General features: G+C 42.5%; 2 protein-coding genes across 15 annotated transcripts in view; one reads left to right on the top strand and one right to left on the bottom strand.

Annotated features, from left to right (window-relative positions):
* The window catches only part of TRAPPC12 (trafficking protein particle complex subunit 12), a 651,202-nt gene that overhangs the window by 46,815 nt on the left and 576,909 nt on the right, over nucleotides 1-27,478 (bottom strand). For 2 of the 11 annotated variants that reach the window (XM_080999056.1, XM_080999059.1), the window contains exons 1-3: nucleotides 5,592-5,631; nucleotides 5,285-5,354; nucleotides 1,838-3,050 (exon numbers count right to left, since the gene is read on the bottom strand). In XM_080999056.1, the coding sequence (XP_080855182.1) occupies nucleotides 1,838-3,050; nucleotides 5,285-5,354; nucleotides 5,592-5,616 (1,308 nt within the window). In that variant the 5' untranslated portion in view covers nucleotides 5,617-5,631. The other 9 variants (XM_080999065.1, XM_080999064.1, XM_080999066.1 and 6 more) reach the window with 8 other exon arrangements.
* EIPR1 (EARP complex and GARP complex interacting protein 1) overlaps nucleotides 6,248-27,478 on the top strand; it is a 55,191-nt gene continuing 33,960 nt past the window's right edge. For all 4 annotated transcript variants that reach the window (XM_080999268.1, XM_080999267.1, XM_080999270.1 and 1 more), the window contains exons 1-3: nucleotides 6,248-6,389; nucleotides 10,155-10,238; nucleotides 16,537-16,669. In XM_080999268.1, coding sequence (XP_080855394.1) covers nucleotides 6,348-6,389; nucleotides 10,155-10,238; nucleotides 16,537-16,669 — 259 coding nt within the window. In that variant the 5' untranslated portion in view covers nucleotides 6,248-6,347. The remainder of the gene's footprint in view (nucleotides 6,390-10,154; nucleotides 10,239-16,536; nucleotides 16,670-27,478) is intronic.

Genomic DNA, 27,478 nt, shown 5'->3' with positions numbered 1-27,478 from the left:
TGTTCGTGTCTGTGGCTAGACCCCGGTACCTCAACAGGTCACTAATGTGCCTTTCAAGGTAATTGAGTGGGTAGCGGCTGGACAGCTCCAGAAACTCCTGAATGAAGCTAACTATCTAGATACATTTCATCCTGGTTGGGGAACATAAACTATCTTGGTTGCCCTCACAGTATCCAGGTAAGATTGCCAGATAGGGCCAAAAGCTATACTGCTACTAAATTCTGCTGGTCAAATGGTGAGGCTCTTAACTATGTTCCGTGATTTATCATTATTTAGAGCTCCACTTTCTTTTCCTTAATACAAAAACTATGCCAGGTTAAAGAGATGCCAAATTTTCTGTTAATGGACTGAACAGAGATCTCGCATGGTTGTTTCTTCCATCTACTAGATCACAAAGGTTTCCCCCCCTCTCTGCTGAATGTATTCCATTGTACTATTCATCCATTCATCAAACTTCTTTCAGCAAAATCTAAATCTGGCAACCATCTTGAGACTGATCTCATTCCCCCTCCCTCACCATAAACTGTTGTGGCAGCACACCCCAGTAGACGTGGATACAAACTTCAAACTATGTAAAGGACAGTTTCAACAAAACCCATTGAAATCTCTAGAAATATCAGAAGATAACTGTACATTTCTGCTAATAAAATAACTTACATTGTTAATAATAACTGACTGGATTCAGACCTATTTCATTTAAGCAAAGTAGTAGATTCATGTGCTTTCAGACTATGGGTTGTATCCAATGCTAGTTGTATTGAGAGTAGATCCACTGAAATTAACAGACATGACTAACACAGGGCCCTTAATTTCAATGGGTCTACTCTCAGTAGGACTAGCACTAATCACAGAGCTCAAGGGCTCAGGACTTGGGCCCATTGTTACACCTGAAACTTATCCCCTTATGAGAAAGTATGAAGACATATATATATATATATATATATATATATATATATATATATATATATTTAGCCTTATGGTATGCATACCCTTTCCTAACCCAAATGCTCACCTCCAGAATACTATGAAGGTTTAGGAGTTTAAGCTGGCCAGCTCCTTTGCTCTTCCCAACTGACACTTTCAACATCCCATAGCTCAGTGGTGCTTATTACTAAGACACACAAATCTGCCTGATTTTTGGTTCTTTTAGACCGTTCCCAAACCAAAAACCTCATAGATCCCAATTCTCCAGCCCCTCCACTATCAAACGTATGGAAGAATACACACCCCAAATTTTTACCTTCCACCCTGGCCAACAGAAGCCTCTTCACTGCCTCTTATTAGGTTAAATCAGGGGTCGGCAACCTAAGGCCCATGGGTCACAAGCGGCCCACAGGGGTCGTTTAACTGAACTGAACTCCCTGCTCAGTTAGTCCCCACGCGCTGAGCTAAACCGGTGCAGTGTGGCGCAGGGACTCGCTTTCGCAGCACCAGAAATCCTGTCTGCACATGTGCAGACGCCGAAAATCGCATCTGTGCAGACTCAGACGCTGGAAATCATGTGCGTGATCCAGCTCATAGAGGGATCTCCACTGGAGTGAACCAACCCAGGCAAGGTAAACCTTGCTGACCCCTGGGTTAAATTATGTTTATAACCATCTGCCTCCCCTCTCTCTCTCTCTCTCTCTCTCTCTCTGATCTTATCTGATTTCATTGTGCTATTTGTTATTATACTGAGCAGGCTGCTTATATTATACTGCGGCCTGGTGCATTTTTATGAAAAGGTGGGATATAAATGTCACAACTGAAAAACTTGACTGAAAGAATGTACATGCCACCTAGCTTATTATTAGCCACACAGTATTCCAAGAAGTAAGACACAATGGAACACGCTTACCTGAATGTTGTCAAACTTTAAACCAGGCATTGTGAGATTTTCCTTGTCTATGAAAACATTACTGTACTGCTGAGTTGCTACTGAGATCAACACATTCCTAGTTGCATCACTAGGAAGCCAAGCATCGTTCCTCCTGTCTACCTCACTCATATTCAGCACAGATGCAAAAGGATCGTCGCCACCTTGAAAAACAGCTTGGATCTGGGAAAATGGCTTTGGAGACTGTGAAATTTCTGGAGAAGATGCAGACCTCCCAGCTTCAGACCGTCCATTTTTAACAGAGTATTTGTGGCTGGCAGAGTCATGGAACTCCCCAGCTGTTACAAGAGAAGACATTTGTTCTGGTACAGAAGAGCTCGCATTAGGGTTACTGACAGAAATAAAAGAGGATGTGGTAAATGAATCGAAAAAATCAGAAGCTAGAGTATTAGTATTAATGGCTTCACCAAAAAACTTGCTTAGGCTGGGACTAGGTTGAACCACTTGCGGAAGAGTTTTTATGGGAGTCTCGCTTATACCGCCTAAGCTAGGCGACTTCACCATCTGAGGCTCAAAGCCATCATGCAGGAACTGCTGCTGACCATTCATGCGACTTCCCTGGCTGAAAATCGTACACACAGGGATAGGCTCAGGGTTGACGGGTGATTTGTCGGCAAGCGGGGAAGATATCTGCTCCTCAGATTTGCATTCATCAATACTGTTTGATGCAGAGTTAAGCAGCTCATCACTTTCCACTTTCAATTCATTTTCTGCTGATTCCTGAACCAACTCTTCTTTCAAAGGAGGTTGATCGCCAATTCCACTATCAGAAATAACTTTAGGAGCGCCTTCAAGTTCAGTTTTACTCTCTTTGCCAATTGCCTTTTCCTCCAGCTCTTCTTCTGGTGCATGAATGTCTTTTGTGTCCATTTGTTTTACAATTTCTTGAAGACAACCAAGATCACCAGCATCATCTTCACTATTATTTGGAGAATCTGATATAACAACACTCTCCATCATCTGCTCATTAAGTTTATCTATGAAGTTACTAGAATCTTCTGAGATGGTCTCATTTTCTTCAGACTCAAACTCATCTCCACCAAGATCAATTGTTTCTTCATGAAACATAAGTTCTTCGTGACCTGGCAGCTGGATAGCACAGCCACCTTCTGCCGCACTTGAACCTCTTATCTTGGCATCCTCAACATCACCTTCTTTGTTTTCCATAACTGCTCTGGATAAAAAATTACAAGTGAATGTGACTGCTGGTGACCAATTCTGAAACTTAAGATGATTTATGCAAAAAGTGGAAACCTGATGGAAACATCAGGTTCTACATATCCATTTGAATAATTAAGATGGCCAGTACTTCAAATGCAAAAAGCTCCAAATAAATGAAGTTAACTCTACAGCAGGGACAGCGAACTTCCAAGAGACAATTAAAAACTAGCAGTGATCTACCCCATTTTTGGGGGGTTCAGCTCAAAGTTCTTGAGCTTTTTTTTAGGGAAGCTAAACAAGGAACAGGGCAAAGGGAAAAATGAAAACAACCGCTCACCAAGGGATTGCTTGTGAAGCAGTCAGCCTTGCAGCAGGAGCTCCGTCTTTCGTTCTAACAATCTAGAGGGCGGGGAGAGGGGGCGGGGCCGGATGGAGAGGGGGCAGGGCCTATAGATGGAAAGAAACCCTGCTCTACTGTAGAGTTAAGAACAGAAATAGTATCAAGCAAATAGTTTCATGCAAACAGTATCACAAAGAGAGATAATTCAGTAACATTTATATAGCATTTACAAATGTGCAGATCATTTCAGTGTAATGCTGTCCCCCACTCGCTTTTTCTATTAATGCAGTTTCTGTTTCTTCATCAACCTGTCCATCAGTATAGATGCTGAACAGAGGTTCAACTCATTCTTTAAGTGAAAAGTCTATTAATACACAGAGACAAGGAAAGAAAGCTGAAATATTAAATCATGGGTAGGCAAACTAAGGCCCGGGGGCTGGATCCGGCCCAATCGCCTTCTAAATCCGGCCTGCGGACGGTCCGGGAATCAGCATGTTTTTACTTGAGCCTAGCTGACCACGATGAGAAAAGAATGCTGGACTAAAAGGGCCATTGGCCTGATCCAGCAAGCTCTTCATAGGCCCTTTTGTTCTTAACTGAATCTCCTCAATAGCGACTTAATTTTCCTCATTCCTACAGCTGCCTCATAACTCTTAGTGCATGGGTTTAGCCTCAAACATGGAGCTACTCCTGGCAGCTGAGTCTACTAAGGTTTGTACTATGAAGCGAGATCACCAGGGAGGAGTTATGTAGTAAAGCAGGGATGAATTTCTGCCCAGTCAACTTAGGTCTCTTATGATCACTTTGTTTCCTAGGGTAATATGAGCAAAAAAAAGCTACCGTATTTTTCGCTCTATAAGACGCACCAGACCACAAGATGCACCTAGTTTTTGGAGGAGGAAAACAAGAAAAAAAATATTCTGAATCTCAAAAGCCAGAACAGCAAGGGAGATTGATGCGCAGTGAAAGCAGCAATCCCTCTTGCTGTTCTGGCTTCTGGGATAGCTGTGCAGCCTGCATTTGCTCCATAAGACGCACACACATTTCCCCTTACTCTTTAGGAGGAAAAAAGTGAGTCTTATAGAGCAAAAAATACGGTACTTTATATAAAGTCTGTTGGCCTACTGTTGGCCTTGATGGTCCCTCTCCAGATGGCTTCAAAGAGATAACCAGTTGATTGTTATTTCTAAGGCCTGCTCTCCCCATCCTTCTTCCTAGAGTCCCATCTTTTCATTGGATGGGAGAGACAAAAGTGCCAATAGGGCAAAGTCAATGAACTCAAGGAGTTCCCTGGCTGAAGGGGCATGTAACTTGGCAGACCCCTCCATGGACATGGCTCACAGAGGGATTTGCCTGCAGAATAAATGGAAGAACGAGGGGCCATGAGACTTAGGAAGCAGCCTTTGTCCCCTAGCCCTAATATGATTTACCACAAGTCTCCATTGATAATCCCAGTTTTATAACTAAAAATAGTCCACTGATTGCCAGGTAGTAGGGTTATGACTATGCAGTTGCCAATTCGCACCATTTAACAGATGATGTAAAAATGGCATATAAGCAACGCTGAGTCTGTTCTTAGGTTTCAACAGACTAGCTAATGGGTGTAAGAGAGATAAAATATGAATGGGGTGTAAGAGAGAGCTGGCTAGTGGATCCAATCTGGGAAACTTAGGTCTTAGGGTATGTGAATGCTAGCATCTGTTTCTCTCACCCAGACCAAGACCTCTGTGTTCACAAGCTGAAATTCCACTTAAAAAAAATAAAAGTTCAAATAAGTAATTTTAACATTTGTTAAGATTCATGTGGTAATAATTTTCACATGGTGAGATCAGGTGACAATGCATTTGTCTAAGACTAACAGGAAACAAGATTTCTCCCTATAAGACTTCATGGAAATACAGACATACCTTTTATCTCTGCTCTGGCAAGCCTCAGTATCCCAGGACAATTCACTTGAGATCAGCCTCAGTGTCCCATCTGTAAAACAGCAGCAGGAATTATTTTCCCACTTTACAAATTATGATTAGGAAACCAAGCGAAACGGTGATCTGTTCCCTTTGCTCCATTACAAAAATACCATACTGTACACGATTAACAAGCCTATCTACAGAGAAATATCACAGTGCACGCTACTGTTTAGAATACCACGCAGGGAATACCAAAACCTCCCACAGGTTTACTAGTTGTTCTCACAAAACAAGTTTCTCTACACACCACTTCGGGCTGCAGAGACACGCATCTGGGTTTCACATTTGAGTCCTACTCTGAAAACACACACAAACACAATCTCTGCCTGTATAGAAGACACCAGGGAGGATTCCAACTTCCCCCTGACGAGCTAGCTTTCTACATGCAGGGAGGTGTTCCCCCTTATCATGATTTAGCCTGGGCGTGTAATAAAACATCGCCCATCCCCCGTAAGACCATTCCCACTTCTCCTCCAAGGGGGGCACAGTCACCTCGGGCTTTTCAAGAGCCAACGCAAACAGGGATAATTGTGGACGAAGCTGATTTTTTTCCGGGTTGCTCTTCAAAGAGGACGAGCGAGTAGCACCTCCCCGCGCCCAGAGCGGGCGCCCCTTCCCGCTCCAAGCCTCCAGGGAGGATGGAAGGCCACGGAGAGGACACTCTTTCCCACCCTCCCTTGGCCTCCCCCTCACCTACTTCCACTGACAGCTGCAAAAGGCGACGCCTCCGGGACGCGGCGGCGAAGATGTGCGTGTGCGTGAGGGGCGGGGGAAGCGTAGGAGAGGAGCTAACCAATACGCGTGGTGCGCCTGCGCGGCGACGTCCCCCTGCTCGCCGCCGCCTCACACACGCCATTCCGGAAGTAAGGACGGAAGCCGACGCGGGACCTGCCCCGTTTTGTTGTGTGTTTCGCCTTTTCCTTCAACACGCGTTTGGATGGGAAGGAGAGGCTAGGCTCCCAATCGCGGCGGCGACGAATCTTGAGGCCTCTGTTGGACAGCCATGGAGGACGATGCTCCGGTGATCTATGGGCTGGAGTTCCAGGTAAGAAGGAGCGGGAAGCACCTGCTGTTTGTTCCTCGCAGGGGCGGTAAATGAAGCACCGGCGCACGGGTTGTTTGAGGGAACGTGTGGACGGCGCGCATCCTTAAAGAAGCGTGCTCGAAGCTTTCGCAGGCTTGGCAAAACCAGTCCAACCAGCCAAACCAGTTGACTGCCCGCAATAAGAAAACGGAACCACGCCTTCCAAATAAATAAGCGCCATGGGTATTGAGGAGTAACTGTGAAGGGCATAGGAGCCAACTCCTACATCTCCGAGATCCTTTTGGCCTCCCCCACCCAATAAAATAGGGATGCGGGTGGCGCTGTGGGCTAATGTTTTAATGTTGTATTTTAATCTTGTTTTTAAGTTGTATTCATTCAACTTGTTTTTATTATTGCTTGTTAGCCGCGCTGAACCCGGCCTTGGCTGGGGAGGGCGGGGTATAAATAAAATTTATTATTATTATTATTATTATTGTTAAACCATAGAGCCTAGGACTTGCCGATCAGAAGGTCAGCGGTTCGAATCCCCGCAACAGGGTGAGCTCCCGTTGCTCGGTCCCTGCTCCTGCCCACCTAGCAGTTCGAAAGCACGTTAAAGTGCAAGTAGATAAATAGGTACTGCTCCGGCGGGAAGGTAAACGGTGTTTCCATGCGCTCCTCTGGTTCGCCAGAAGCGGCTTAGTCATGCTGGCCACATGACCCGGAAGCTGTAAGCCGGCTCCCTCAGCCAGTAAAGCGAGATGAGCGCCGCAACCCCGGTCGGTCACGACTGGACCTAATGGTCAGGGGTCCCTTTACCTTTACCCAATAAAATACCTGAGGAGGCCACTCCCCCCAAGGTTGATGTCATTGCCATTCAAATGGTGTCCATGCACGGCAATTTATGATAAATCATATGGGGCAGGGCTTACCTTCCCTCCCCACAATATCTTGTTTCAAGTTGGCACCCCTGGTGAAGGGGAGTTGGTGTGCACCAACCTTGCACAGCTTTCCCCAACCTGGGGCCCTTTCATGAATTCTGGACTGCAGTTCTCATGATCTCTGGCCATTGGCTGTGCTGACTGGGGATGGTGGGAATTATAGGCCAGAACATCTGGAGGGTTCCAGGTTGTGGGTGGGAAGCTGAGATTCTGCCTGTTTCTGGTTGATTCTGCTTGAATTTCTCAGCTCGAGAGCGAATTCAGTTCTACAACTTTTGCCTTTCAACTTGGTGAAGCTAATTTGGAGCGTGCTGTCAACGTTGCAGGGGAGAGGCGGTGATGGTGTCAGTGTTCTTTTTCTCATTTGGTGCTTTTCAGAATGTATGGTATACAAATATGGTATACAAATAGATCACACTCAGGAAAATAGGGTGTTTTCAAGAAGATATATTCCATTTCTTGAATGTTCACATTTGATTAAATGGGTGCCATACTGTTATAAAATGATTGATTTGAAATTGTTTTGCACTGGGTTAGGGAACTGGATCCGGCCAGCATGCTGGTTCTTGGGTTCCCCCAATCCTGGTGAACCACTTTGACAGGTGGGCAGGCCTTTGCCCGCCTGTCAATTACTTGATGTCACTGTGCTATTAGTATTAACTTTGTAGGATGACAAGCCACACCGCAAAATAAAATCCAACACATGTTAGCTGTTAGGTGGTGACTTCAGGCCTGTTTTCTGCAGGGATTGGCTCCACAATTTGAGTTTTCTGCACTTGATCCAGCAGCAGGCTTGCTCTCATCCCCAGCCAGCTGATTCAGGATAGCAAACTTCCCTTCCAGCACACCATATGTAGAGAACTTTCAATCTCCTGATTGTGCATTGGCAACTTTTAGTTTACTTGTCCCAGAACTCATGTCAGGTGATGCTGGGTGTGGGCAAATGGAAGTGGCTTTGAAAAAACAGCTGTGTGGACCAAATTGAGAACTGTGCTAGACCTAATTAGGGTTGTGGGTTTGAGGTTCCCCACTCCTGGTTTAATGCGCTTCCTTTAAACCATGGGCGCAGCACCTACACATGGAAGAACCAGATAAAGCTCATTGAGGTCCTGTTCTTTGCTCTCCCCCATTGGTGGTCGTGTACATGCAGAGCATGATAGGACATTGAGACAATGGAGGGGAGGTCTGTGTTGACCTGAATTCTCCTCCTCTCCATATCACGCAAGTCACTGTAGGTTAGATTACTGTAATGTATTCTGCATGGGACTGCTTTTGAAGACTATTTGGAAACCACAGTTAGCTTAGACTTCAGTTGCAAGGTATCTGATGGGATTTGTACATGGCACTAACCTTGGTTTAGCATTATAAGGGCAAGCATGTACAAACCTTGAGCCTCTTCCTTCTCCTTTGATATGGCAGGAAGGAAGAGATGAGAAAAATGAAATATGAGCCCTACTAGATCAAGTCAGTAGCCAATCTACTCCAGCCTCCTGTTCTTATAGCGGTCAATCAGATGTGCTTGGGAAGTCCAAAAGCAGGACTTGAACACAAGAACGCTCTACCATTCTGTTGCTTTTAGCAACTGGAACTTCCTGTTTCTCCTTTTGGTTAACCATAGTTAAGGATTCAGTTAATTTAGTCTTGGCTTGTTTTGGTAGACCTTAGTTAAAACTAACCACAGTTTGCCAGCATGCAGACTTTCCTGCATTTAGTCAAAAAGGGAAGAGTAAGCTACCAAACTCCACCTAGTAGCCATGTTGGGTTGGGAGATTGCAGTGCCCGGGGCGTTTTCTTATAATGGCATAGTATAGCAGTGCATGTGAATGAGACCACTGGGACTGTGTGCCAGAGTCACATCATAAATGTGCCATCTCTATTTTATGCATGCATGCAGTGCTATCAGTAAAACTCTGTTTCAAACTTGAACTATTGTAAATATTTAACAGGTGGTCCAGTCTGTTTAGCTGCCAAATTTAAGTTATTCAGTAGGTGCCTATTTTTTAATTAACTATTTTAAGCACGAAACAAATCTCGACGTGAAAATATACAGGTGAGGTGTCTTGAATTTAAAAAAAAAAATTGCTTGCAGTTCTACGGTAAGTGGGTTGTATTCAACTAAGTTTTATTCATAGTAGGCCCATTGAAATACATAAACTTCAGTTAGTCCTGACCATTTAAATTTAAAAGTTAGTGGAATAAAACTGTATGGAATCTGGAAATCTTGGGTTTGATTAATCATGCTTAGTTCCCATTGTAATCAGTAGAATTTGTTAGTCATAACTAACTTTTTATGTTTATTTCAGTGGAACCTTGGTTTAAGTAACTTAGTTTGGACCCAATCCATTATGTTTTGCTGTAAAACCTACGAAAATATTAAATTACACAGATGCAACACATTGTGCAGCATATGAGGGTTGTTTCTTGTGCAGGAAATAAGTTTAAAATATAAAGTAAAAGATTATATTTTCAGTTACGTGGTCTACAGTTTTCCCCAGTTGCTGTTTCTACAAAAACTTCTACCTTGAACATTTGTGCAGTTGCTCTTGCATTCTGTGCATCTTTTTCATGGATGAGATGGTTCTCTAAAATTAATTTTGGAAATGTGTCTAACACTAGAAGCATGGCAGTTTTACTCATGAGCCTATCACACTTCTATACCAAGCATGCCTTTGGGAAGTTTGGAGAAAATAAATCTATGTAACAAAGAACTTGCATTAAAAAAAAAAAGTCAAAATACAGATGGACTAAATGTCAAAAACACCGTTCTTGGTAACTGATGTCCTGCATGTTCCAAGATACTAAAATGTGTTTGATATTATTGTATTTTTATCCTCCCCCCCCCCAGGCACGAGCTTTAACACCCCAGACCGCAGAAACAGATGCAATACGGTTTCTGGTTGGAACTCAGTCTCTTAAATATGATAATCAGGTAAACTTGTATGAAAAATGTATTAAAATAGAATCGGAAATGTTTTAAAAGTCTTCAGTGGGATAATGATTTTTGCTTGCCAAATTGAAGTTTTAAATGTAGTGCTGTTTTAAAAAATATTGGATGTGATCTTGAACAGTATTTGGTTGTAAAGTTCTGTGTTAAGAATTGAGCTGGGGATGGTGAGGAAAATCCTAATCATTCTAATGTTAAATAATGGTTAAAGGAGGGTCTTTGAGGCTACAGAATGCTTATATAGTTAGTTGGACTCTGTAATCTGCACCTAGGAACAAGCCCCACTGAACTCAATGTGGCTTTTTTCTGAGTAGACCTGTGCTGTAAAAAGCATTCTGATGTAACTTAATTTCTCTGCAGTGAGAAATGACGAATGGAAGAACGTGGTTCATTGATGAACCTGCACAACAGTTTAAAACTTTATGCTTGGTTTCTGAGTCTCAGCCAAGCCTGTTCAGAATCAATGATGAAATAAAACAAGCAAGTTGCTGGAACTGTTTGTTTGCCACCTTTCTAATATGATAAACATGTCTAAAAAGGAAAAACAAGAACTTAGTGAAGCTTTATAGTTATTTGAACAGTTTACCTTGGGGCACATCTGTTGGTACAAGGCTGGAAAATATGTTTTGGGAGGCAACAGAAACACTCCCTTCCTCTTCTCCCACTGCATGCCCCCTGAAATCTGTTGAGGGAGGGTCCCCCAACCCTTTGAATCAGATTTGGGGAGGGCACAGGGTGCCAAGCATGGAGAAGGAAGGGAATTCCTGTTGCCCTAATGCAAATATTTAGTTCCATACTGCCCAATATGCTTCTTTTTTGTGATGGTGGGGAAATCAGACCTGCTCACTAAGATATATTGGTATATCTTCTCTCTTATAATTAGTAAATGTTGTTGGAGACACGGGACTCTGGTTTTTCCCCATGACAGCTTCTCCCAGAATACCCCATAACAGGTTGTAGATGCCATTATGTGAAGTAATTTCATCGTGTAATTTCACCTGCTCCATTCCATGACAGGGGAGTGACTTGATGGCATGTTGTGGGATGAGTGCTATTATACATAGTGGGAAGAACTTGAGATGGGGATGCCATTTTTTGTAGGATCACATCTTGGATTATATGTACCGTATTTTTCACTCCATAAGATGCACCTAGTTTTGAACGGGGGAAAGCCCTGTTTTTTTGAGGCTCAGCTCAAAGTTGTGCAGCTTCTTTTGCAAAGGGGAAAAGCCCCTTTTTTGAGGATCAGCTCAAAGTTGTTGAGCTTACTTTGCAAAGGGAAAAAATCCTGTTTTTGTGGGGTTCAGCTCACAGTTCTGCAGCTTCTTTAGGAAAGGAAAGGGAGCTGTTTCTACAGTTTCCAGACAGATAATCTAATCAGCCAGTCACATGTCGCTGGGGAAACAAACAGCCTCCGTCTGCAGAACATTCAACAATGGAGGCCTGGGCAAGGGGGCGGGGCCAGAAAGGGAGGCAGCGATCGACCACATATTTGCTCCATAAGACGCACAGACATTTCCCCTTACTTTTTAGGAGGAAAAAAGTGTGTCTTATGGAGCGAAAAATACGGTAGTTCCTTCCCTGCCGCTGATGCCTAAATGTATAGTTTCCTGTAGCAGCAGATACAAGTGTTTTGAAAATACTCCAAGCCATTAAAACTTTTGCAGGAGGAAAATATTGATAGCACTCAAGCAGCCTGATTGTATCTGGGTAATAATTCTACTATTGACTCCAAACGCTGTTTGAGCCTGCTTCTCCTTGCTCCCCACTGCCCCTGTCCTTTCCATTTTATGTCTTACCAGCATTGATAATTGAGGTGCAGGGCACTTTCTCTGAGTGCTAATGAGTTGATAGGGTTAATGGCCTTTAGCAGTGCTTGAAGCCATCAACTCCTCAGTCAGTCATTAATCCCTAAGAAGTGTCAGGAGCCTCTGTTGTTACTGCTTAATTTAGCAGCGCTGGTCTCTACCTAGGTCAGGTAATGGCCATTCTTCCAACACTTTCCGGCAGATGGTAGCTTGACATCCAAGTTGCACTAACTAGGCTTCCACTCCTGGGCAGAGGTGTATTGTGAATGGAATCCCTGAAAGGAATTGCATTGTCATAAAGCATTGGGGGGCAGATGTGATTTTTCAATTGCATTTAGTTCATCTCCATTAAGCCAACACAAGCAAGTATGGAGCCTGATACAGGATTTGGGTGTGAAAATGCAGAGACAGGGCAGGCAAAGTGATCCCTACTGCATCTTCTACTTTAAGGTTGTTCACTGAGTACATGTAAGAAAAAAAGCACTTAAAAGGGTATTTTTTTAAAAAATGAAGAATAGGAATTGAAAATATAATCATGTTTCTATCCTTGGGATACAAGATTGGTTTACTTTTTGCCTTAATGGGTTTTGTTGTGTAAAAATATCTTCCACAGAGGAACATTTACAATACACAAGGAGGCTCTTATTTGCCTGAATAAGCTGCATTTTTCAAACTTTTGAAACTGAGCTATCTCTTTTTCTACTTTACCTGTTAGCCTTCTCCAACGCACCTATGCTTTAACTAAATTCAAACAAATATATTGTCAGAACAGGATGTCAAAAGCAGGTAGAATTAAGAGGACAGCTATAGGGTTGGGGAACCTTTAAAGGCTTGAGGGATACGTTCTCTTCTGGGCAACCGTCCGGAGGCCAAATACCATGGTTGGCCGGGTCAGAGGCAAAAGTGAGCGGAGCTGGTTTTTACACACACTTGCACACACTCTCCTCCATCCAGATCAAGTAAGAGATGTTAGGGTTCAAGGGCACGTTCCAGCCAGGCAAAAATACTTTGGCTACAAAGTAGGGTCAGTGAGGGCTATGAATGGGAAGTGTTCCAGAGGCCATCTAGAGAGGCTCAGTGCCTGAGTTTCCTTGCTCCTGTTCTAAACCACAAAGAGACGGCAGGTTTCCTTCAAAACCAGTGTGGAATTGTGGGACTTAGAGGTCAATCCCTGCATATCTGCAGCCCTGTTCAGGGAAGTTTTTAATGTGGGATATTTTATTGTATTTTTGGTTTCTATGGAAGCCGCCCAGAGTGCTTGGGGAAACTCAGCCAGATGGGCGGGGTACAAATAATAAATTATTATTATTATTATTATTATTATTATTATTATTATATCTGATGGGGAGCACTTGAGACATTAGCCCCATCCGGTTCTCCAGACAACCACAACTCTTCGCTGAATCTCATCTTTCTCTCTTTTCTTTTCTTTTTTCTGGGTAGCTTGCTGGAGGAGGAGCATCAGTCTCTCTTGTCTGAATGCAGGAGTTTGTTTAAAGCAGGGTTAGATGGTTTGGTGCCCTCCATATGTTGTTGAACTCCCAACTCCCAGAAATGACTAGCAATGTTTCCTACCCCTGTAGCAAAATAAAAGACCAAATGATTGATTGAACGATAAAATGATTGTTGAATTTTGGTCCACGCTTCCAAAACTGTGACAATTGTGAGTGCTTGGAGAAAACATATCCTAGGATATAGGATGTTTGACTGCCCTTCTTCCCACAGAATGTTTCTGATATACCCGAGAGAGCTGTGTTGCAACACCTTGTCTGGTTTTGCCTTTTAATGCTTTCCACGTCTCCAAGCCAAAAGAGTTAGGAAAATAATAATATTAATAATGATAAAATCCTATGGAACCGGTGACATGCTATATTTAATAACACTTGTCCTCGGGGCCTGATGTGGTTCTGAATGATGATCACACCAGTGAGACGGAAGCTGCTGTGCCTGACTTTGAGGGACCTGAGATAGGGCAGAAGGCACTTCTGGTTTATGTGCTGTGTGACCCTCTTTATATGGTTAGTAGGGGCATATAATACATGTTGGTAGAGCAAATTGAATTTTGATTTGTAGCTCACCTTTAGGGAATCAATTTCACTGCCAAGGAGACTACTTCATAATTTCAACATGAGGCTTCCTGTTTTTAGAGGAGGCTGCGGGAGCATATAGATGAAGCAGCCAGCCAGCCTGGTGCAATCTGCTCTGCTCTATTTTCAGCAAAGATTTTGTTAAAATTGTGCTCTGTTCAGGCTAAACACTAAAAGGGCTTTTTTGTATTGTAGGCATGCAGCTTAGGCAGACATTGTGCAACAAGCTAGATAGAACATCTGTCTCTGGATGCTCTTCTGGCTTCCAGCTTGCTTTAGTCTCAGAATGGCTTTCTTATTATGTTAGCAAATGGGAGAGGGAAATGAGTTAAAGGGGTTTATCTCAGGACAATTGATTGCAGAAACGAATCCCTTGTGGTCTCTCCAGAGAAGCAAGCAATTGTTAAAGCGTTTCAAAGCTTTCTCTGTGTTGGCAGGGTATTGGCCTGAAAAATATTCCACCACCACCCTTTTCTATTTTGCTCATGGCTTGTACTTGCATAGCATTTCCATTTAAGGCAGATGTGGCCCTCCAGATTCTGTAGGGACCATAACTCCCAATATCCCGGACCTCAGGCTATTCTGGCTACTGATGATGGGGGTTGCAAACCAGCGGCATCCTCAGGCTAGCCATGCTCAATATACATAGGAACAAAGGATGCTGCCATGCTGAGTTGAACCATTAGTCCATCTAGTTCAATATTGTCTGCATACTGACTAGCTGCTGTTTTTCAGGGTTTCCGACTAAGATTTCTCAGAGATCTGGGGATGCTGGGGATTGAACTCGGGACAGTCTGCGAATGCTCTGCTACGGAGTTATGACTCTTCTCCTTATTTAATATACAGGTGGCAATATTTCATGTGGGAGTTCTGTTCCTGGCCCCCATATGTCTTGGCGAAGCACGTATAAGCCCCCCCCCTTCCACCCTCGTTCTGCCCTCTTCCAGGTCCAAAAGGACTGATGCATCAGCGATCACACATCAATTGGATGTGCCTAAAATGGTCACCGCTTGTAAACAACAACAGAGCAAGCTACTTTCCCCACAATCTGATGGGTTAAAACCCTGATCCCTGCTAAAGTGAAGAACTTAGACATCCTAAGTACATGTGAATGATTAGATAACTTTGTAAGATGTTGGGAGAAAGTTTTCTCACATGCACTAGTGCGTCAGCACTGTTAGGTCAGCTTTCCTACAACATTTCTTGAGTAGTACCCAGCAGACAGAAGGAGTGACTTTTTTTGGGGGGGGGGTTGCATGCAACAGCTCTCAGGTTTCGTAAGTACGGTCTTCCAGTTAAGACGGGGATAGGGGGCCCTGTGACCCTTCAGATATTGTTGGAGTACGACTTCCATTTTCCCTGACCTTGCTGGCTGGGGTTGATAGGAGCAAGAATCCAACAACATTTGGAAGGCTACAGGTTAAGGGGTCTCACGTTAGAAAGGTTGGGTAAGGTGTTTGAGCACTGCCATCAGTCATACCAAACAATATTGGCATGTTAGTGTATCTTAGTTTGGTAGCCTACCTTTGGGGGCCAATGGGTGCCTTCTGAATTTTGAGTAGGTGCCATGGGCACCAGCCACAAAAGTTGCTTGAGTGTGTGGCAGTACCCAAGATGGCTGCTACGTCTAAAAATGCCAGAAGAGAGGCAGGACCTTAAAATGGTGCAGGGATGCTGTCCCATCACATCCCCTCCCCAAATCAAGGCACCTACAATGAAACACTGACAGAAGCTCACAGCACCTCTCTATTCAAAAGAGAAAGGAGGTTGGGTGCCCAGGCCTGTTATCCAATGAAAGATGGGCATGTGTTGAAGAGTACATTTTTAGTTTAGGAGAAGCTGAACCAGTGCAAACAGGATCTGAGCAGGAAGGTACTGGCTAGAATACTAGCGCCTACAGGCACTGCATTGGCAACCCCTGACTTATCTTCCCAGTACCAACGTTCAGTAGTAAAAGGCTACATGAGGACTTTGTAGTGATGCTATATGACTCCTCCCCTCTTGTCTAGCATGGAAAGCTATTAGTTGTATTTGTTCAAATTCTGCTGTAAGATATGGGGTCTTACCATAGTCTGTGTTACTTGAATAGGAGTTTGTATGTTTTAATGAGTGGGGATTTAGTGACTAAATCAACCTGCATTTTGTATGTCCTTATAGAGACTCTAATTACTGGTCTCCTTTATTACCTGTTGCAGCTGTAGACATAGCATGACAGATCAGGGGTTTCTCGATCAGCAATTTCACCTAGAGTTGTTTTCAGTGACTCCTGTGCACCCATTTTTATGAAATGAAACTGATAGTATGTTTCACACATTGTAATGTATGCTTCACACCCTTCTGAAAAAAAATATGCATGAAGTCCTAACGGTTCTTGTCTTGCATTTGTAGATTCACATCATAGATTTTGATGATGAAAATAACATTATAAACAAAAATGTTCTTCTGCATCAAGTTGGTGAAATTTGGCACATAAGTGCCAGTCCAGCTGACAAAGGTGTGCTTGCAACCTGCTACAGTAAAAGTAAGTGCAATTTGAAGGCTTTCCTTTCCTCTCCTTTTCTTCTGTAGGACACTTATCTGAGAGTGTATATATGGTATTGAAATGCACATTATCTCTTCTAGTGGCATTCATGTTGGTTTGAGGGATTACATTCTAGCTGCCAATTTTTTAATTGATAAATGAACTTAGTGGCTCTCTGATCACTTAACTTTTGGCGCACATGTCTGATGCATGGGAGGGGCTCCAAGCAGTGTTCAAAATTAGCAAGGCGCCAGGTGCATTTTGCACCTGCCTATCAGCCACTTGTGACCAAGTGAAGATGCCTGGTCACCAGGATGGCACCTGACATCTCCACCATCTGAGGATCATTGGATCTTGACAGTTTTCACACAGTTTTTACATCCCTATAAAATTCTATCAGTTATCTTTTATCTGCACAATCGGAATGAATTTCAGGATCCGAAATGCTTTTTCTGTTCAGCCTGAGCAGGATTGGTGAACAACGTTTTAGTTAATTGTTGTAGTTTGTCTTACCCCACCCTCATAGTCTTACGTTATGAATGGTCCATGTCACCATTAAGAAAAAGAGGTAGGAATTGGCCAGTATATATGTGGACAGTCCGTGGATCAAGTGACTTTTCTTCTTTAAGTTCTCAAAGTTCTTAACCAAGCTCAAGGTTGTCATCTGTAGTAGCCAGATGTTTAACTGAGTGACAATTGCAGTCAGTCCATCATTTGAAAAATAAGACTTTAGAGCCATCTTGCCCAAAATGGCAACCAGAGATTCTGTTTTGGTGACTGCAACCTTGGTTTAAAGAGGCATTTGACACCTAGCCTATATATCTGAGTTTCTAACACTGGTTCCAAGAGAGAGAAGTAAATTGCCAAGTTAGATGAGATACCTTTTAAAAATGCTAAAGTGTCTTGGAAAGATATACTGTGCTGCTCTTTGTAAAGGGAAAAGTGGCTGAAATATTTAATAAACTTATTAATTGTAAAACCCCGCACAGCGGTGATGCAGTCTCTTCTGTGGTGGACAGTCACAGAGTAAGGAAGAAAAATGTACCCTCAGGTGGGTAAAGTGGCTGTAGTGAGGCGAGCTTTCAGCTTATATACAACAAAGAAAAACATCTGCACAATGGTGAGTGAGCAGCAATGGGTATATCATGAGAAGACCCTTTTCCATGTCTCCTGCTGCCCTGGGCTGCTAGATCATTATATCTGAATTGCTATAAATCTTCTCACTTTGAGAAGGTGAAAAGGCAAAAAGGATAGTAGATCATCCTGGTACCAGAGTAGCTGGCAAAATTAGAACAATGAAGAGCTGACAAAGCACTGAGCAGAGATGAAATACAACCAGTGCACACCCTGCAATACTTAATTTTCACAGGTTTTGTTAAAGACTTGGGAACTCTGAGAATGCTAGACCTGGGGGCAAACTGCAAATCTGTAACCTTAGTCTCTTCTCTTCTGTTTTTTGGGGGATGTAACTGTAGTAAGATCTTTACAGACTGTTCTGTAACTTCACATCTAATGCTGCTGATGTCTTGGGCTAAGATGCAGTTCTGCGTCAAAATTGCAATGTGTATATAACCATTATTACGACTGTTGTGTTGTGGAAATGTATGCATGTATATATGTCTAGTTTCACTGTGGAACGGACTGCACAGACCAGGGAATGGGGTATAAGTAATGCTGAGCGCTGCTTTCAATTTCACATGTGTTCACAAAGAAGTCAATTCTGTCCTATTTCTGAAATAATCTTACTTTTTCCCCACATACATCTGTATGGCAATATCTGTTTAAACTTGTTTTTTTAATCTCACTCTACACATTTTATAAATATACTTTACCTGTCTATATTTTTTGAGGTGAGCACGGTCAAAAAATGCAGAGAAGTGCAAAATCCAAAGGATAATTAGGTTCCAATCTGCACATTAGTCCATTAGGCGCAGATCAGGTCAGTTCACATTGGAGTTCATGGAAATTGAATTCCTCAAGCATCCCTAATCCCGCTTGCCTTTGCTACCATCTGCTTGCTTGCTTTTTTCCCACTTCGTTCTGCTGAACTCTCCCTGCCATCACCGGTATGACTTCAGGCACATGGAAATTCAAGCAGAAAGGCATGGCAGTTGTTGCAAATCAGCAGGCAAGGAGTTGCCATGGCGTTTTAAGGGGTGTGTGTGTGTGTGTGTGTGTGTGTATGAATGACAGAATCAGGGGATTTCAGAAACTTCTGCTTTATAACCTATCTTAGTCCTACTGAATTGTCACTCACCTCAGAATCCTTTTATAGGCTATAGCTGGAGATGAAAAAATCCAGAAGCATGTATTTGCAAACCCATTTTGCCCTTTCAGCAGTTTTAAATAAGAACACTGTGTTGAGCGTTCCTTTAGAATATACCGAGAACGCGAAAATGAGATGAGTCTGTTCATAATTATAATTTACTTACGCAGATTGTCGAATTAAGTGATGTCTCTCTTTTAACTTTGCCATTGGGCAATCCATTTGAAAGGGTTGGTTTGGGGATATTTTTTTGGAATGCAATAACTTTATTGAACTTTGAGATCAGAATGGCAAGTTGGAGAGATTCAAATCGCCATCCCCACATCTACTTTCAAGGAAGAAAAGGGAAGGCGTAAAACACCATTAGATACAGTACTAGAAATGAGCCATCTCCCCACCCAGTGGATATTTCATCCCTGCTGTTGGTACTTTCATTCTCTGTCCTCTGCTGTGCTTTCAGACATCATGGAAACTTGTAGGGAGGCGAAAGGTCACAGGCCTTGCCAAGTGTTCAGTTGTAGGAGATGTTTTCCAGAGATCTCTATACACATAATTGGTGGGAAAGAGAGTTCATCTGCTTCAAGAGCGGAGGAGTCTGGTGGAGAAAGCAGGGGTGGAAGTGGCAAATTTTCAGTAACTCAAAGTTACTGGGGTGAGGGGCAGTATGCATTGCTAGGATGCAGGTGGTAGAAGCTGAGGAAGAAAAATGAAATATCTGCTCAAGCACCTCTTAAAAATATTGGCCAACATGGGATAAGAAATTTGGAGCTAATTTTTAAGCATTAATTTTTGTTCTTTAAGATGACCATCGTTGAATCCCAGATGGGCTAAGGATTTCATTGGTGGAGCATTGGGAGGGAGGCTGGCTGCTGGTAGCCATGATTTTGGTTCAAGAAAAGTTCTCAGCTCACTGCTGTTGGTCTTCTGTTAATTATTTGGATCCATACAATTCTTTAGATGTTCTTGAGCATCTCCAGAATATTCCTCTTCATTTTCAACGTTCCTCTACCTGGAGGTGCTGCTGTTTCCCTGTAGTAAGTAATGAAGGGGCTCAGCAACACTGAAGAAAACATTCCACAGATAATACCGTACTGATCTACTCAAGCCGTGTTGAGCATTTTAGATATTATGAGGAATGGCTTCCAGAAATCGGAATTGATCGTTGGAGATGAATTGTGAAAAAGGGCACATTTTACGTATCTTCTGTTACTGCAAGATTTTGGCCTTGTGGGCAGAGGGGGTTAAATATGTAAACTAGTCTGAAACTATTTGTGTCTTTTTTTAAAAAAAAAGTCATCTTTGTAGGATTGCTGTCTGCTGTGTGGTTCTCTCCACATAGGTGAGGAAGGACCCTGTAACAGGTGATGGGAAAGTTCTCGGCCTGAGAGACCCTGCCAGCCAGAGTAGACCAGGCTTTCCCTATCTGGTGTTCGCCAGATGTTGCAATATGGCTGAGGGTGATGGGAGTGGAGCTCAACAACATCTGGAAAGTACCAGGTTAGGAAAGGCTGGAATAAAGCTAGATGGATGGATGATCTGAGATCTAGTAGTACAGTGGTACCTCGGGTTAAGTACTTAATTCATTGCAGAGGTCTGTTCTTCACCTGAAACTGTTCTTAACCTGAAGCACCACTTTAGCTAATGGGGCCTCCTGCTGCTGCCGCCGCGCTGCCGGAGCACAATTTCTGTTCTCATCCTGAAGCAAAGTTCTTAACCCGAGGTACTATTTCTGGGTTAGCGGAGTCTGTAACCTGAAGCGTATGTAAACCGAGGTACCACTGTAATATAGCTTCCTGTGTTCCTACTGAAGTTGAAATTCTTTTGGCTGGAAACATTTTGATTTTCAAAAAAAAAAAAAAAAAAAAAAAAGATTTATATTGTCTGAACATGGGAGAACCATTTTAAGAACACACACTGGAATCGTAGCAAGCTTTTATACTACTCAATTTAACTTTTCTAGAACATTTTCTATTTTCTGAGAATTGAAGGGTTCCTTGCTTCTCTTAGTAGCCCAAATATTTTTTAAAAGTCCAAATGAGAGAAGCAAGATTATTGTTATAACATGCAACTGAAATGAATATTACTTTTATGATGAATTTAAATGTAATGGATAAGTAAACCGGGCTATGTAGTCTGCTTCTTACATGATCCAGGATGCCACGTGTTCTGAGAACAGACATCACAGCAGTTTGGTCAGACTAAGAAGTAGCATTCTGACAAATAAACCAATGCAAATGCCAAACGTCAACTCTGAGCAGCTTTGAAAAGAAGCAATTTTGCACATGATATGTCTGCAAAATTATGTAAAGGGGAGTTCTGTTCACTCGTTGCCTCTTCTAGATTCCAGTTTATGGTTTTCCACCTAAAATGAAAACATTTGTGGACTGCACTGAATATGTTGCTCGGGCTTGCATAACTTACTCCTGATAAACACATTTTCTTATAACTGCAGGATTAAAAGCTTGACTCTATTGGTGTGCTGCTGAAAGATTTGATAGCACACAGCCTGCTTTTTTTATTTTATTTTCCAGGGTGGGAGAAGGGGAGACAGGGAAATCACTTGATTCCTAAGAGGCATAAATAGCACAATAAAGTCACTTTTAAAACAAATCAGTTATATGCCAAGATACTGTCACTTTTATAACTAGGACAGTTTCATAAGGTCTGACACTGGTAGCTGTAGAGATGCCGATTTATCACATCAGTGTGACAGTTGTAGGAAATTAAATCTGGTCCCCCCCCTTTTTTTCACCTCTTACTTTTGTGGGAAATCCTTGGAGGGCACAGAGACTGGCATCGCCACCTGCCCTCTCCTTCAGGGTGAAAGCCTTTGTCCCTGAGAGAGATCAGCTGGCACAATAGATATGTAACTTGTACCTCTCTGCTCCAGCATCACTGGCTCAATGTGCAATGTAGCAGAATTAATAATACTGTAGGGATCTCACATTTGCATTACCTGACTTTATTGGAAGGGGGGGAAGAAGGAGAAGGAGAGATGTGCCGTCTCGCATTTCATTAAGGCTTCAGCATATACATTCTGTAGCTTTAATATTGCAGGGGGAGAAAGAGGGGAGGGTGGGAGAAGAGAGAGAGAGCGTGCTCACAGCTTCATCTTATTTGGATTTAAAAGAGCGGTTTCCTAATGCTTTATGGAAATGCAGTGGGAAAGAGGACAGTGTCATTCCTTGACACTGATGAGGGTGGTTTGGGGGTCGTGAGTGAGGGTTCAGTTTGATTAAGTGAAGGCTTATCTACAGTGGAGCTGCAGAGCATGCTTGCTCCTACAAGTCAAGGTTCATTCGCTCGAAAAGCTGGGGTGGGTGCAGGCGAAAGATGATTCAAAGGCATCTGTCATAAATATTTCAAATCTGTGCCTGCGATAATAGCTCCGTGCATAGTTCTTCCCATGTAAAAAGTGAAAAGTTGACTAGAAAGCACTCTTGCGGCAATATGGGTGGTGTGTTTGTGTGTGTGTGTGTGTGTGTGTGTGTGTGTATATATATGTGTGTGTGTGTGTGTGTGTGTGTGTGTGTGTGTTAGAGAGAGAGAGAGAGAGGAGGAGAGGGAAGAGAGAAAGAAAAGGGGTGGGGGAGAGACAGACAGTCTCATTACACAATAGTCTGTCTTGATGTAATGGTGGAAAGAACCGGCAGAGGGCAAAGTCTCATAATTGTAGGTGATGGTCTCTTTGTCTGCTTTTGCCCTGCCGTTAAGAGGATTTTGAAGATGTGATGATAAATAACCTGTTTTGAGGGCTTGGGGTATGCCGCTTTCCCCTGTCAAAAATCATCATTCAACACATCCTGTCTCCTCAGAGCTTCGGCTTTTTCTGAGAGAGCGCATTTTAGCGTTGCTTTTAAAAAACAAAAATTCTACACAGAAAGGCATTTTCACATATAGCAGTTTCTCTTCTTTCTTTTGCTGGAGAGAAGGGGGAAGGGAATTCCTGTGCTTATCAATGAATCGTGGTCTTTTTTTAAACAAACAATTAAACGGACAAACAAACTACAAATACTGTAATGCAGTCCTTGCCAGCTAATGATCGCCTGTTGACAATAACATTTTGTGATGGAAGATCAGACATTGGTATCTGTTTGGTAGACTGCATTGCGAGGGCAGCAGCAGCAAAATAACCAACAAAACAAAAGCCACTCAGTAAAGCAGAAAAATAGCAAAAAAATAAACTTGTTCAAATCATTTCATTTCTGCTGTTGCTTTTATTAACAGTGCAAAAATCACATCTGGATTTTATTAACGTAAAGTGTTTGTGCAGTGGTATATTTACATTGAGACATTTCATATTTTAGGTGAGGACAGAGTTTAGACTGGATTAGATGAACCAGTACTAAACATCTGTGTCTTAAGTGTCTCTTTAAAGCCTTTGTTGGATTTTTCTGAAGTGAGTTTACACTAGAAATGTGAAATGGGACAGGGATCCAACAACCTATGCTTCATTTTATAGATCCCACAACAAAAATGTTGCCGTGCAAATATGAGTTTAGAGACACTACTCACAGTCTCATCCAAGGCCTTACTCTGTTACCACCCTCTCCCTGGGAAGGGGCTTTTATCTTGGGTTTGAGCCTTTTTAGCCTGGAGTTTATGGGAAATTTCCCCACATTTGTTTTCCTCATCACCTCCCCATTTCCAGAACTGGGAGGAAAGCGGAGTTGTTGTGTTTTCCTGGCACCTGGAAAGGTGAGTGAGTGAGGATTGGATGCTGCTGACTGATGGCGCCTAGGGTGCCTTTAAGAAGCAGTACCCATTCCATCATTTTGCCCCCTAGCCCTTCTCATGAGTAAAGGTTGGGAGGGGGGCCTTTGAGCTGTGGCCTCCAACCCAGCACCCTCACAACTCCCCACTCCGAGAGTTGGGAAGTGGGGAGAGGGAGAGATAAGCTAACAATAAATTGTAAGCTGCTGCCCCTCGTGCTATTTACATTTTAAGAAAAAGAAATGAAGGCACCGAAATAACATTTAGAAGACATCTGAAAGCAGCCCTCTTTAGGGAAGCTTTTAATGTTTAACAGACTACTATATTTTAATACTTTGTTGGAAGCCGCCCAGAACAGCTGGGGATACCCAGCCAGATGGGCGGGATATAAACAATAAATTATTACTATTATTATTATTATTATTATTATTATAACATACTTGAGCATAAAAGGGGCAGTACATTGGACATATATATATTTCCTGAGTATAATCCCTTTGTCTTTTTCTCTGCGTGTATTCAATCAAGATGTGGCAGTGTGGGGGATGGCATCCCACTGGTCCTGCTCCATCATCAGCATGTCCAGCAGAAGGAGAGGACAGGCTCTGTATTCATGTCACTGTATGTACAATCAGAAACACTGGTTGCAGCAGGGTTGCTAAGTGAGAGTACAGACCCTGGGTATGTACAGCTCATTCTCGCTTTCTGTGGAAGGCATGGAGATTGGGAGCAGACCAGCAAATGCATGGGAGGCTGAACTCAGTCTCTATCGGGGGTTTTTTGGTTTGTTTGTTTTTTGCCATAGGTTGATGGAATGCATAGATGGAACATGAGCAGGGCTATAATTATTATTTTTATTTTTTAAAGGAAATTACAACTTTGAAGCTACCTAGTTTATCTGCACTAATTAATTTTATGAAACAATGCGTCTTTGGAAACAGGAAGTTTTCTGCAGAAAAATAATAGCAGTGGGGGCGGGGGGTGGAATTGGGAGCTTTTCCAGATCACATCCATGGCTGCTCATTAATTGCTCTCAGACTCTGGAACCTCCCCTTCCCAGGAAACCTGTTTAGCTCTGTAGCTACCTGGTTAGTGGTTAGTGGTGTATTTTAAAGGCATTGTTTTCAGGGGGTCTTTGGATCATGATGAATTGAGTTTGCCCTTACACAGAAAAGTTATGAATATAAATCTCTTTCAGTGTGCTGTTTTTAGTTATACAGTGGTACCTCGGGTTACATATGCTTCAGGTTACATACACTTCAGGTTATAGACTCCTCTAACCCAGAAATATTACCTCGGGTTAAGAACTTTGCTTCAGAATGAGAACAGAACTCATGCTCTGGCGACGCGGCGCTAGCAGGAGGCCCCATTAGCTAAAGTGGTGCTTCAGGTTAAGAACAGACCTCCAGAACGAATTAAGTTCTTAACACGAGGTACCACTGTAGAGTGATTTTAGCGTGGAGGCTTTGTGGTAAGAATTCACCTCTACACCACCTTGTTCATTATCCAGTTGAGGAACAAACACCTATTGAATAAACCACAGAACCAGGAAAACTATTTCTGTGTCCAGCATTCAGATCGAGGGACCCAGCATTTATTATAGCTATTGCAATAAGACAGAGCTAACTCAACTCAATACAGTAGTACCTCGGGTTACAGATGCTTCAGGTTACAGACGCTTCAGGTTACAGACGTTTCAGGTTACAGACTCCTCTAACCCAAAAATAGTACCTCGGGTTAAGAACTTTACCTCAGGACGAGAACAGAAATTGCGCAGCGGCGGCAGCGGGAAGCCCCATTAGTATAAAGTGGTACCTCAGGTTAAGAACAGTTTCAGGTTAAGAATGGACCTCCAGAACGAATTAAATTCTTAACCCAAGGTACCACTGTATACCAGTTGAGAAGGTCTGCCCCGTGGCACTTCAGAACAAAGCTTATATTATAGTTCAAACACAGCAAGCAAAGAGTCATAAAACATCTTCACATACGTCAGGAAGTAAAACACACATGGCTCCATACTGGTATTTTCGCCCCTGCATCACCTTGGAGTGGCCCCGATGGGCCCAGACCATTTGACTATTTTAGGTCTCGGATGTCCGGCGTTACCCTGGCAACCTAGCCTTCACTGAGGGAAGAGCATCGTAAAGTCCTTTTCCTGGGTTTGAATAGTTTCAAGGATAGCTTAAATATCTTGCCATTTGTACCACTTTCAGGGGTAGGTAAGGGGAGATGGAATGCAGCGTAAAGGGGGAGAACACACAAAAACCAAACCTAACACATTCTAAAAGGTTAAATACAATTAAAGTTGAAACATTGTCAAAATAATAAAAATATACACCTGGGGTCTCTAATTCTTATCAGTCCCCCTTTGATCATAACCTTTTCAAGGATTATGATAACACCTTATCAAAATTTTCAATCTGATCCATTCAAAGACATAAAACACGTGGGGAAACCTTCATGCCTACTTTTGAATAATTTGCTACAACTTCAGCAATCACAATACTCAGCAATAGCTTTTTAGTGATACGCCAAACCTACGTACGGATTTTCATTTTCCTATGGGTATTCTCAATACACCAAACATACAAATGATATCATGCAAACAATTACATGAAGTGAAGAAACATTTGTCCTTTATGGGCATCACAACACAATTCAATACGTCAATTTACAGTTCCCACTAAAATTCAAACTATCATATAATACAAAATACCAATTCTATATCTAGATATTCATGAAAATCTCTTGGTCTTGAAAAACTTCTTGTTGCTTCCAAAAAATACCTTCAATCTCCCGGAGCTTCAACTTTAAGTTGTAGTCCAGAAAAAGTCTTTACAAGTCACCTTCTTCCAGACCCCCTTTGCCCGCCACCCCACAAGTCCTGGTTTGATGCAGGTGAAAAGAAATGGCTGTTGCTACTTTGCTGTCATCTGGGAGGCCATAAACTGGCAATAAACATTATTCTAAGTGATTCCTTGGCAGATTTCTTCTATTCACCAGGAGGGTTGAGATGCAGAGAAGTTTGCAGAGTTTGCAGAGAAAGCAACATTTGCTTCTGGGCCTGAAAACATAGTTAGCATGGGAAGGGGTTAAAAATGACAAACGGGGGAAGGGTTTTTCCAAAACAATGATCTTTTTTGCGTGTGAGAGCTATAAACCATATAAAGTTTTAAAGTTAGAAAATGTATGCATTCCAGTTTATTTATAACTGTTATTGTTATCTGCTTAATTTCCTTTACCTACTTGGCTGTGGGAGGAAAGAGAAAGAAAATCTTATTGTTCATTCAAATGCAATAGAAAACATTTCGCTATAAGGAGCAGTAAGAGTTTTCAGAGACCTCCATTACCTGTTCATTTCTACAAAAAGCAAAATTATTATGGAAGAAAAAAAAGCCTGTTACAGTTATGGGCAGTTATTTTTATATCAGGGTAACTTATTTCCACCGTGGGTTTATTCATACAAATTTTAGCAGTGACAGGTTTATTAGAAACAAAGTTAATTACTTATTCTCAAGTAATTAATCCAAACCATGTGGGTTGAAAAAAATTAGAATGGAAAATTAATACACCCCCCCCCAAAAAACATTAACTCTCCCTTCCTCAGTTGATACACATGTTCTTTACATGTACAGTGGTACCTCGCAAGACGAAAAACGCGCAAGACGAAAAACGCGCAAGACGAAAGAGTTTTTCGTTTTTTGAGTCGCTTCGCAAGACGAATTTCCCTATGGGTTTGCTTCGCAAGACGAAAAACGAAAACGTCTTGCAAGTTTGTTTCCTTTTTCTTAAAACCGTTAATACCCTATGGGAAACTGTGCTTCGCAAGA

The sequence above is a fragment of the Podarcis pityusensis genome, assembly GCF_964106645.2.
Source record: "Podarcis pityusensis genome assembly, chromosome: 3".
In the NCBI taxonomy this organism is placed as follows: Eukaryota; Metazoa; Chordata; class Lepidosauria; order Squamata; family Lacertidae; genus Podarcis; species Podarcis pityusensis.
Note: the sequence above shows the minus strand (reverse complement) of the source record. Positions and strands in the feature narration are given on the sequence as shown.